This window comes from Otolemur garnettii, unplaced genomic scaffold (genome assembly GCF_000181295.1).
Source record: "Otolemur garnettii isolate 467f Iridium unplaced genomic scaffold, OtoGar3 scaffold00224, whole genome shotgun sequence".
Classification (NCBI taxonomy): domain Eukaryota; kingdom Metazoa; phylum Chordata; class Mammalia; order Primates; family Galagidae; genus Otolemur; species Otolemur garnettii.
In genome coordinates this window covers 665,546-678,664 of record NW_003852619.1, presented here as the reverse complement: position 1 = coordinate 678,664, position 13,119 = coordinate 665,546, and the positions used below count along the sequence as shown (strand labels likewise).

The 13,119-nt window shown below is 38.7% G+C and overlaps 1 protein-coding gene across 2 annotated transcripts in view; it reads right to left on the bottom strand.

Moving 5' to 3' along the window:
* Positions 1–4,734: 4,734 nt before the first annotated feature.
* SH2D1A (SH2 domain containing 1A) overlaps positions 4,735–13,119 on the bottom strand; it is a 26,155-nt gene continuing 17,770 nt past the window's right edge. Inside the window, exons 2-4 of one of the 2 annotated variants that reach the window (XM_012812798.1) lie at positions 11,670–11,733; positions 6,125–6,269; positions 4,735–5,107 (exon numbers count right to left, since the gene is read on the bottom strand). In XM_012812798.1, coding sequence (XP_012668252.1) covers positions 5,067–5,107; positions 6,125–6,269; positions 11,670–11,733 — 250 coding nt within the window. In that variant the 3' untranslated portion in view covers positions 4,735–5,066. The remainder of the gene's footprint in view (positions 5,108–6,124; positions 6,270–11,669; positions 11,734–13,119) is intronic. The other variant, XM_003801897.2, reaches the window with a different exon arrangement.

The following is a 13,119-nucleotide window of genomic DNA, read 5'->3' as shown; positions in this document are numbered from 1 at the left end:
TCCTCTTAAAAATGTGGGTGCAGAAATCAAAACATCACCAATCCTCAGCCGACATCTCTTTTCATTTGTCCTTTTCACACGAATAGGATCTCTGACACAAAGGACCATCTAATAAACAAAGAGAAGTGCCGCACATTTTAAACGCCTCTAGGCTGTGACTATTTTATTTCAAAATCTTAAGGTACAAAGGTTTTTATCACAGTGGGTACGCTGTATAATTCTGAAGGCAGGGCTCTCAGTGTTTCCATCGCCATGACAGTGTTCCTTGCACCTGGAAAAGTTTTAATGCCTTACATCCCTCTCAATCTCCCCCTTCTTCGTGTCCAACGTTCTTTATGTCTCTCTGTGCCCGTGTGTACACATCCTTCAGCTCTGGATTACGAGTGAGACCATGCATTTGTTTTTCCATTTCTGAGATACTTTTACTTAGGATAATGGTCTCCTGTTCCATCCAAGTTGCTGCAAAAGACATTACTTCATTCCTTTTTATAGCTGAATAGTACTCTATAGTGTGTGTGGTATGTATGTGTGTGTGTGTGACATTTTCTTTAGCCACTCATGAATTAATGGGCACCCAGGTTGATTCCACATCTTTGCAATTATGAATTGTGCTGCCATAAACATTTGGGTGCAGGTGTCTTTGATAAATGATTTCTTTTCCTTTGGGTAGATACCGAGTAGTGGGGATTGCTGGATCAAATGGGAGGTCTACTTTTAGCTCTCTGAGGAATCTCCATCCTGCCTTCCTTAGAGGTTGTACTAGTTTGCAGTCCCTCCAACAGTATGGAAGTGTTACCTTTTCTCTGCATCCAGGTCAGCATCTGTTGGGTTTTCTTTTTTCTTTTTTTCTTTTTTTTTTTTTACTTTTTGTAATAATAATGGCAATTCTGACAGGGGTAAGGTGATGCATCATTCTGGTTTTAAAGTTCATTTGCCTGATGATTAGTGATAGTGAACATGTTTTCATGTGTTTCTTGGCCATCTGTCTATCATTTTTGGCCGGGCCAGGCTTGAACCCACGACCCCCGGTATATGGGGCCGGCTTCCTACTCCTTGAGTCACAGGTGCCACCCTTGCCTATTTTTTTCCTGCTGATTTGTTCGAGTTCTCTGTAGCTTCTGAATATGAGCCCTTTGTCAGATGTATAGTTTGCAAATATTTTCTCCCGTTCCACAGGTTGCTTGTTTACTCTGTTGATTATTTTCTTTGCTGTGTAGAAGCTTTTTTAATTTAAGTCTGATTTGTTTATTATTATTGTTGCCATATTTGCCCTTGGGATCTGAGGCATAAATTCTTTGCCTAAGCCTATGTCTAGAAGAGTTTTTCCTGTTTTCCTTTAGAATTTTGATGGTTTTATGCCTTAAAGTCTGTAATCTGACTTTTATACGGGCTTTGCTCTCCTTTTGGTGTCTTTCTCAGCAATAGAAAGAAAATTTTTAAATCACTGGGGAAAAAAAGGAAGGGCTAGGAGAGAGCGAGGAGAACAGGGCATCCAAATGCACTGCCCAGAAAATGGGTGTTGAGGTGGCAGTGGGGTGGGGGCAGGGAGCAATCATCAAAGACTGGGAAAAAAAAAAAAAAAACCTCTTCTGAGGCCCTAGATGCTAAGCAATTATAATCACTGCCATTTGGCACTTAATTTTCACAAGAGATATTTCCAAGTGACACTCAGAAATCTGGCCAAGAGATCTTCAAAAATTCAATCTGATAATGAAACTTGCTTGGAACCCGGGAATTTACATCACTTCAAAGAATTCTCTGCTGCTTTTTTATTCAATGACATATATACAGATACAGTGCAAAAATTCAGGGAGCAGAAAACCCTGATTGGCTCAACTTCTCAGAAAAAAAATCAATAAAGGAGACAGGGGTATTAGTGTCAATCACCCCAGGGACTTTTTTCAAAATATGCACCCCAACCCCACCCTCAAAGGATTACAAAAATAAGAGCAGGAACTCCTCCATTGAATTATTAAAAGACATAAGAGAGTTCTCCATATTCCTCTCCTATTCACCCTCACTTTTAGAGATCTTTGGATAGCAATTCTATTTAAACATTTAGTAAAATTACTACCTTAAAGTCACATAAGCCTTGTACGTTAATAATCCTGTAAGGTTAGTGAGACTGAGTCATTCCTGCCTGGCAAATGCAGTAACAGGAACAGACTGACTTACCTAAAGTCACACAGTTAATCAAAGCTGGAAAATAACTCAGGTCTCATGTGCTCCTTCTGAGTGTGCTACTGCCTTTTGTCACCTTGTGAGAAAACAATTCCATTTCCCGTGTGTGTGTGTCTGTGTATAATCAAGATATATATCTTTTCATTCCATATATGTTATGTTGATGGGCTCGACCCGGATGGTTGGTCAGGTTTGTTGTTCTTCTCCTTAAAAAGAAAATCTTCACTTAAGAAGCAAATGACTTAATGATAAGAATTCAGCCTTTTACTACAAGTTTGCCCAATGACCCCCAATTATGAAAGTATTTCAACTGGGCAGTTTAACTTCACCTGTAGCTGCGAACGGCAAAAATAATGGTATCCCATTTACTGCAAGGGCAACCATAGGTGTCAGAGTTGAGTGTATGGCACCCTAACAGGAAGAGCAGGCATCCCGTAACCTAGAAATGTTCAAGGGCAAAGCTGGGCTTTTTTATTAGTAGACTTTGGAATCAGAGCTCAATAAAGTGAATCAAATAAAAACATAAGCTGATGTTGAAACATTCTTAACGGATGTGAAAGCTGCTGCTCACATTTTTAGTTCTCCATCCTATCCCAAAGAATATCTTAAATCCAGGCCTTTATTTATAGCGGAGGACTTAATTAGACGTTTGGAGACTTATTCTACCTGTGCACTACCACAAAGGTTCCCTGCCTGAAACAGCAAAACAGTTACATAAGCTTGTCTCCCTATTGACGTTGTCTCTTAAGAACAAATTTCAGAGAAAATGAACAAGTATTTGACAAGCTGTCATGTTCTTTGTGGGCTTGCTGACATACTTTTTCTTCTGGAGTAGTGCACGCTTGGAAAGCTATGTGCATTTTTCTACCTTGACTCAGCATCTTACAGGTATATATTAAGCATAGCAGTATTTTAGGTTTGACAAGGATATGGCCTTTCTTATAGAAATGTAAGCCATTACATAATGGAAAATAGCAAAAAAGCTCATATTGTGAAAGAAAAAGTTAAAAAAAAAAAAAAAGAAAGAAACGTGATGAATGAAAGGCCAGCCAAAGAAGATAGAGTAGGCCCATCAACTGGGAACTTGGACAGCAGCAAAATCAGAAAAGCACTTACCTTTTTCCAGGGAATCTGTCCAATAAGATAGCCTTGACAAATGCTTTATTTGGTTTATTAATAGCATCTATCTCTGACTGTTTGAATAGGAATATTTCAAGACAAATCAGGTAAAGAAAATTTTCAAACACTTTATTTAAATGTGAAAGGCCATGAATGAGTCAAAAAAGCATTTTCCAAAAAAGTCTCTTGTAAAGGAACATGCAAACATAATTCACATGTTTAGGATTATTCCAGAATGAACACGTTAGAGTAAAAGTTAGTTAGACCTATTAAAAACTTTAAACTCAAGCTACACATAATTCAAAATTATTTAAACAGGCATTTAATTTTGAAAGTTGTCTTTCTGAATTCCTTTACAAGTCCTTTCTTACTTCAAGAAATGGTAAACCACCCACAATGAGTTACTATGCCCATGCTCCATCCTGGTACTCATATAGCAACCATGATAAATGCTCAAAATCAGATCTTACCAGCACACAGGGCATAAGCTCTGTCTCTTGGCAGTTCCCTGATTACTAACCAAGCTCACCAACACTTGTGTACAACCAAGAATTCCAGTGTATTAGCTTACAATGAAGCTGCGCCTTTTCCTATGGACCATGGCCCAGAGTATTTGTGTTGATTCATTTTGCCTGACAAGACCGATCTGCCTATACCTGGGGAACATCACATAAGTACTAATCAACTTTCATTATTGTTTTCTTGTCCAAAAACAGGTGAGCCCGCTGAGGGCAGGGACCAGGTGTTTTTACTTCTCTTCCCTCCGTGCCCAGTCACGCTTGTTGTGTGAATGAATTGTGTGAATCCTGAAGCAATGTGACATACAATCACAAAAGAAGTCATAAAAATATAAGTGCAGGAAGAAAATATTGCATGAAATTCTAACTCCCACTTGTTTCAATCACTTGGAATTGTTAAAAATTAATGTAACCATAAGCTTCCAAATGGTCTTACAGGGTTACCCAAAAGGCAGGATGTTTACAAATCAGTTATTCATGAGCTGCAGCTGCTGAAAATTCAAAATGAGGTTTCACCTGTTGTGGAAACAACTGGGGCAGAGGTAAATGAAAAAAAGAAAAATCCACTCCATTGGCTTTGAAATATAGTATTTCGAAGGCTGTACCATCAAATACAGTAAACATTCAGAGCATGTTTTAAATTATGGGATTTTAAACTCCAGATTGGTCTGTGGATTTTACTTCCCCACATCAGAACAGTAGGCAAGAAGGTCGCTTTCTTCATTCTTTATCTGGTACTTGTCTTAGCACACAATACACCGCTTCCTAAATCCCCAAAGAACCATAACTAGAGGAGAACTGCACGTGCTGAAGATGAGTGACTCCAACCAACTTCCCACCATGCAATCAAGCAAGACATCTGAAAATCAGTAACTACCAAATAATATTGCAGTAAAAATACAGCTTTTGACCAAAAAAAAAAAATGAATATTATTTTTATTCATGTTTGGCAAGAATTCACATTCATCTTTTATAAAGTATTCATTATGCTTTAAATTGTTTACCATGTGTAAATATAATAACCCCAAATGACCTATGGAATGATTTTTTTTCCCCATCCTCATTTCAAAGCTGCTCATTGTCTACAAAGTCCATTTCAGCTCTGACATCACGCTAGATGCTTCTATTACGGGACTACGATGGTTTCAGAAATGCATTTATGGTTCACTGACTGGATTATCTATACTATACAAAACTTAGCATATATTTAAATTATTGAAAATAAAATACAAGGTGTATTCCTTTTCTTCATGGTGCTTTCAGGCGGGCATCATGATCTTCTCTTGTCCCTAAAGAAAAATAATAACAAAAACCAAGAACAGATAAATTTACAAACTACTAAAATGACAGATGAACTCAAGCATAAAATGTCCAACTGCCTAGAACACACAATGATACAACACCACGATAGACCTCAAGTAACTATTATTTAAAACTGAGAATGGACAACTGGGCAGAGAAGAACAATTAGCCAACTTGTAAATAAGAGCTCTATTTATATTTCTATTGTAAAGGCTAACTATTCATGAATTCACCACTTGAGTCTAATTGTCAGTTTATGCCTGAGTCTGAGTCCTTGTCAAAAAATATATAACAACTCATCTTCTTTTATCATAAATGTCTATTGTTTCAATCAAGTCCTATCCTCTTACTCCAAACAAATGATAAACCCCTTTCAATAGAGGAGTAGACTGTCACACATCAGATCGCTGTAGACATTGGTTGGTATTCAGTCTCTAACAAGTCACATGCACTAAAATAGCTTTGCTCAGGAGATGTAACAATGTGTGCCAGTGAATAATAAAGTCTGAATGTAATTTCCTTTGTTACAGCAAAATTTCATTAATTTCAACACTGCCAGTTTAGAAATTAGAATCACGTGGGCCAGGTTAAGGTTAGCCTTTGCATCCCCGAAGGAAAAAGTTTACTAAGCAGAAGTAAAAGATAACTTATATGTTCTCTGAATTATACCATCCTTCAAAGTATTTCAGTCTGAATTAGTGAAGTGAAATGGTACTTAACTGTCTATAAACGAGACCAGAGAGAACAAGCTTATCCAGACAAAAGGGATTAAAAAGCGTTACGGGTTTATAGGATTTTTGATATTTTTGCATAGTTTTATTAAAAGTTTATAGTATAGCGGATTGAAATTATAGCATGCAGTCACCTCTCACTGCATTGGCTGGCTACATCTACATTCTCACTGCATTTTTCTTACAGAACTTCCAATTGATTATACGGTCATGAATAGGTTGATTCCTAACTCTGAGGTTCCAAAACCTTTCATACATGAAGAGTAAAGCGGCCTGTAGTACCTTGTGTACTTCTAGCTGAGGACTTCTTCTCAACAGGATACTGCAGAGGTATTACAATGCCTTGATCTGGCTTTTGAAACGCTGAAATGAGATTTTTTATTTTCCGGAAAAACCTTTTATGTACCCCAGGTGCTGTCTGGAAAATAAAAGGCCAAGCAAATTATTTACCTATCTCATAATGGGACAGAAAGTGCAAGGGATGCATCGAGAGGTAACATTTGGGTAACTTGTTCAAACATTTGAAAACCTAAGGAAGAAGGAAAAACAACATTCCTGAAGAGCTTACTTTGGTTGGCTGACTTTCCCCGCGAGAGGAGCTAATAAGCTGTCATTTCAGGTCCCCCAAGGGCGCCATTCATTTGTACTAGCTCTTGCTCACTGCCCTGCCCTTCCTTCCCTGCTACGCATCAGACACCCCAAACCTCTGAGAGTATCCAGGCCATTACCCACAATGAATTCCCCTACAGAGGGGACGCAGTTAAACACAGGAACAACACAGATCCTACAGGTCATTAATACAAAGCCTGAGGAACCAAAAAAAGAAAAAATCCTTCCTGTCATCATTCCCCAATACCAAATGCTACACAGGAAATTAAAAATTGGCTGTTAATCGGCTGTTACGATACACACAGTGCATGGCTAGTTAGTCTTCATGCTCTTTCATCTCACAAGATTTCCGGTCTCAGCCTCCACATTAAATGTTTTCCTCCTTGGAAAACTTCCCTATTCTCCCTCAAATCACTCTCTGCTTCACTGTGACAAGATTTCCTCTATGATATGAAAATGAAAAATTATATAAGGTCACCGTTATTTACTTACGTCTGGGTTTTTAATAGAGATCGTACTTGTAGGTGACTATTAAAATGCCTTCCTTTCCTGACATCAGTCGTCTTGCAAAGACATTGCCTGAAATCGACAACAATTTCCTGCAAAAGCTTATGAGCCAGGCTTTAGGCATCAGCCCCAAACTGTCATTTTACATAAACTATAATAGTACCGCTATGAGCAATTGAACAATGACTAGTATTTTTCAGAAAGTTGTTTTTCACCTATTCCATTCGGAAGATTTCTGAGGTGGGAGCTGTTTGGTTTTTAGCATTTAATGAGAAAACATGAAGACTGGCATGCAGACTTCAGTCAACGAGACACTGTGCTGGAGCTAACATACTGTCCATAGTGACTCTCAGTCTTTCCTTCGCTGGGTTGAGTAATTTTTCATTGAAAATACTATAAAAGTTCTTTTTAAATCTAAATTATCTATATAGAACATGCCCCCACACACACAGCTCCACCCCTATGGCTAAAACATCTTCCTTTTATTTTGGCTGGGGCTGGGTTTGAACCTGCCACCTCCGGCATATGGAGCCAGTGCCCTACTCCTTTGACCCACAGGCGCTGCCCAAACACCTTCCTAAAGCTCTGTTGATACCTCATTCAAAGTAACATTCTTTTAGAGGTCCAAACAGTTCTTTGGCTCCAGGATAGACTTTCCAAATTGCAAGGCAGACAATATGCACAAATTAGCTCCTTATGCCTTCCTTCAAGTACTTTTTCATTATCTTTTTTTTTTTTTGAGATAGATTCTCACTTTTTCACCCACAGTAGAGTGCCGTAGCATCACAGCTCACAGCAACCTCCAGCTCTTGGGCTTAGCTGATTCTCTTGCCTCAGCCTCCCGAGTAGCTGGGACACAGGTGCCCACCACAACGCCCAGCTATTTTTTTGTTGCAGTTTGGCTGGGGTCGGGTTTGAACCCCGCCACTTTCGGTATATGGGGCCAGCGCCCTACCCACTGAGCCACAGGCACCACCCACTTTTTCATTTTCAAAGCACTTTCCCCTTTCTTGCCCCCACTATTTCCTCACGTACTAGCAATTACTGGCTGATTTGGTTTTCCTACTTGACAGATAAGAGTATGTAAATGAAAAAAAAATAAATCCATCAGCTCGCCCAAGGTCACACAGACAACCAGAGGCAGAATTGGCTCTGTATTCCAAGACCCATTTTGCCTTTCAGATGATGACTGAACCAGACAGGCTCTAATGAAGCTCATGTGACCAACCAAAAGAGGAATTATACATTCCCCCAGTGCAGAAAGTTTTCAGACCACACATCTTTTTAGTTGTTTCTGTGGCTTGTGAAACCATTTATTGGCAGAAGCATCATTTCTATGGGGACTGATACGCAGTTAACACTTGACTATCCAAGCTAACAGACAGGAAAAAGAACACTGGATGGATGGAAACAATTTGAATTTAGGATGCCATGTTTCATAGCAAATGACTGACCTGATTTAGAGTGCTTTGCTTAGGTTAATACATAAAATTATTTAGCATCTGCTGATCTGCTGATGATCAAACACCCAGAAAAGCCCCACGGCACTAAAGTCAGCAGGGGAGGTCAGTACATGCCTTCAATGCACTGCCAGCGATACACATATCAAATGATAGCTGAACATATGGAGAATTCTTCGAATTAATGATTTAGCAAAATTTTTGCCTGAGTCACACAAATTAAGTGAATACACTATGATCTAATCTAAAAGTCTATCCAAAACTAGAAGTACCCATGATATTTCTCTTTCATAATTTGGTGGGGCCAGGTTCAATTTCATTCCACTTTTTAAAACAAATCTCAGACTTACGCAGATTTCTAGCACAGTCTTTGCACAGAGGATGGTGTGCTGTGCTCCCGCCCTGATTTTTCCTGCAGCATGGCAAACTAAAATGTTGTTCCAGGGTGGCACCTGTGGCTCAAAGGAGCAGGGCGCCGGCCCCATATGCCGGAGGTGGTGGATTCAAACCTAGCCCTGGCCAAAAACTGCATTAAAAAAAAATGTTGTTCCAAAAGGCATTATAAACACCTTCATTTACCCAATTTTGAAAACACATTTACCACAAGAATCGTATCCCTGACAACTCCCATCCTATTGCTGAATTCAGCTATTGTTCAAATTTGCACATTTCCCCTACTGTCATCCCTTAGTTACCCACGGAAAGGTCTGAGATCACAGCTGGTCTTCAAAATGCTCTAGCGAAATTTCTTCCAGTGAAGTGATGTAAGCTCTGAGATACAGACTAGTCTAACAGTCACCTTAGCAAAGCCTAAGTAGGTAGACAGAAATAATGCAATATGCATTTTAAAAATGAAAGAATTTTTGAACTCTTTTCTATTTAGGGATAGTTCGTGCCAACCTTCTGCTCTCTCGGTGCAGATAATTGCCATATTATTACATAAACAGAGTCATATCAGACAACAGGATGAGGGGACATGTAGGTTCAATAAGCCTTCCCCTCCTTAACACGACCACAAGCATCTAACAATCTGCATACGATGTTATCCTTGAAACAGGGAAAAGCAAGTTGAAAACCAAGGTTGCTAAACCCTAAGAACTTTATATTCTTTTCATAATGAATACTCTTCAGCAACTGAAGGATATTTCTCTAGGGAGAAGGCCTATTTCTGGTGAAATTATATACAGATACGTGTGTGTGTGTGTGTGTGTATAAATATATACACAACTATTCTTCATGATAAATTTAACTTCTTATTCAATCGTATCTGCAGTGATAACGAAAAAATTTTTAAATAGTTTTGATTAGAATGGTACTGTGAATTCTTTAGTTAATTCTACAGTTTTAATTATCCTGATATAAAGTAACAATGAGTTTGAAAACTTGCCCTAATTCATCTTAGTACTTCACAATGTTTGTAGTCTGTAATTTATACTTTCCAGTTTACTGCTGAATCAGTAAGGTTTAGAACTATTTTCATTTTGTAAGTCTAGACTTTAGAGTTTCTTGAAGGCATAGATTGATTGAATTGTTAATAGAAGCTAATATTAATATTTATGTTTTCAAAAGCCCATAATGAAGTATTTTCATTATAAAGAGAGACTGTTTAAAAACATCAACGACCAGAAAAAGCATTTGAGAGTAAAAGTTTCAGTCATAGAAACCTCTACAATTGATAAGACATAATAATATCATCCTGGTACAGACTCATTCTACAGGCATTTCTTACAATGGTACAGTGGCTTTCAGAAGTTTCAAAGCCAGGCTCGGCACCCATGGCTCAGCAGCTAGAGCGCCAGCCTCATACACCAGAGCTGGTAGATTTGAACCCAGCCTAGGCCTGCCAAACAACAATGACAACTACAACCAAAAAAAAAAAAATAGCCAGGCATTGCGGTGAGCACCTGTAGTCCCAGCTACTTGGGAGGCTGAGGCAAGAGAATCCCTTAAGCCCAAGAGTTAGAGGTTGCTGTGAGCTGTGACGCCATGGCACTTACCAAGGGTGACATAATGAGACTCTGTCTCAAAAAAAAAGTTTTCAAAGCCATAGAACCCTTTTTTTAAATAAAATCATATTCAGAGTCCCAGTATATAAGTAAAATAAAGGAAACTCTGCTCAGATTTAAGGTAGGTACCCAGAAACATATCCTCTTGCTTCTCCTCGTCCTCTCAACCTCCTCAAGTCCCCAGGTAGAAGAACGCTCCGAATCTGCAGATCACAGCTTTAAAAACACTGCTACACTTCCTCGTCTCCATTCCACCTACCCATGTCCTTCCCACACGGCCTCCTCACATAGAGCAACATTGATCACCCTAATGCTTGGGAAGCCCTCCCTCCTTTGAACCCCTGGTTGAGACCATTTACACTTCACTGTATACAATCACATTGTTGAGCAAGTTTCAAGAGTTCATATTTTTGAGTGCTCGCTATGTGCCAGGCACTGTGGCTAAGAGCTTCCTTACATGTATTATCTCTTTTATGCCTCCAAATAAGCCCTGTGGCTGAGGGATTATTTGTAGGTTAAGTTTACAGATGAAGAAACTGGTTGATAGAAAGTAATTTATTTGGTAAATAATTACCTATTTAATTATTTCACTGATTTTTTTTTTTTGCAGGGTTTTTTTTTTTTTTGTCTTCTGGCCGGGGCTGGGTTTGAACCCGCCACCTCCCATATGGGGCCGGTTCCCTACTCCTTTAAGCCACAGGTGCTGCCCTTTACACCTATTTTTTAAAATTTCACATAGGCACTAAAAGTTTGACACAGTCTTTCAACTTTCTTATCTTTCCCCAAAGCAATACCACTTTCCACAATGGTGGCTGGACAGTACTGGGACCAAAATTATCTAAAGGCTTCTTATTGATCTATGAACAATTTTGGATTACAGCTTTAGTGATTTAAATTTCATGACTTTTTTTTTTTTTTTTTTTTTTTTTGCAGTTTTTGGCCAGGGCTGGGTTTGAACCCGCCACCTCCGGCACATGGGGCTGGCGCCCCACTCCTTTGAGCCACAGGCGCCACCCCTAAATTTCATGACTATTTTAGTAATGTCTGATCCGACTGCTCTTTTTCCTTTTTTCTTTTCTTTTTTTTGGCCAGGGCCAGGTTTGAATCCACCACCTCCAATATACGGGGCTGGCGCCCTACTCCTCTGAGCCACAGGCGCCGCCCTGATCTGGCTGCTCTTTTCTAAAACCAGCCTTGAAACCCACAGAAATAAAAACAAATAAAAGAGCTATGTACCTCAGCACTCCAAGAACCTGTTTCTGTCTGGGACACTCGGTATGTATAAATGTAACCTTGATACCTGTGAAAGAATAAACTTCCATTACTGAAAGATTCCAAAAGAAGAATGAATGCACTAAATTTCAGTCTACTATTACATAGAACTGTTACATACACGGGAACACGTGTATATGGCACCATTGCATTCACAGGAAGCAAAGACCAGCAAATCTTAACTCGTTAGCTTTCTTATATTTGTCCAGTCACAGTTTCCAGTGAGACTTCTTTATCTTTTTAATGTGGGAGTTCACACTCCTAAGGATTTGTCTAGTGGAGAGTCTGCTAGGATAGAAACTAGGGATCTGTTGTAATTGGTAAAAGCCATGAATTATTAAATAGTTTGAACAAACTGTAAACTCGTTATTCTTACCTACACATCAAACCTTAAGGTAAAAATACCTCACTGGGACAAGACAGTATCAGACACATTGAAATAATTAGTAACATAATATTAATTATAAAAATAATATAATAGTAACATTAAAAGGCTATAATACTATAAGACTATAAGAACTATATCCTTATATTACTATTATATTATTATGTATAGTAATATAATATTACTACAGTGACATGTCACTTAATGACAGAGATAGCTTCTGAGAAATGTGTTGTTAGGTGAGTTCATCATGGAAACATCCTGCAGGGGTGTCCAACCATTTTTCTTTTCTGCTGAACATTGGGAAAAATAAGAGTTGTCTGAAAAAGAAACTATCTGTGCATATTTTTCACAGTATGTGACACAACAGATAAGCAAAATCAGTCCTCAAATAATCTGCATGCGGCCTGCAGACCACAGGTTGGACACACCTGTAACAAACCCAGATGGTACAGCCTATTATAAACCTAAGCTACATGGTGTAGCCTATGGCTCTTGGCATATAAACTTATACGCTTAGCATGCTGCTGTCCTGAGTGTTGCAGGCAACTGTAACACAATGGTAAGTATTTGTGCATCTAAACATATCAACATAAAGAAGGGGTACAGTAAAAATATGGAATAAAAGATAAAGAACGATATACCTGCTGAGGGCACTTACCAGGAACAGAGCTTGCGGCCCTGAAAGTTGCTCTGGGTGAGTCAGTGAGTGAGTGGGGAGTGAACGTGAAGGCCCCGGACATTACGGCACCCTACTATGGATTTCATAAACACTGTACACTTAGGTGACACTAAATTTATATTAAAAGCATTTTTGCTTTCTTGAATAATAAATTGACCTTAGCTTACCGTGACCTTTTTACTTTATAAACTTAATTTTCTAAAACATTTTGACTATTTTATAATAACACTTAGCTTAAAACACAAACACTTTGTATAGCTATATAAAAATATTTTCTTTCTTTATATCCTTCTTCTATAAGCTTTTTCTGGTTTTAAGACTATGACACAAACACACACATTAGCCTG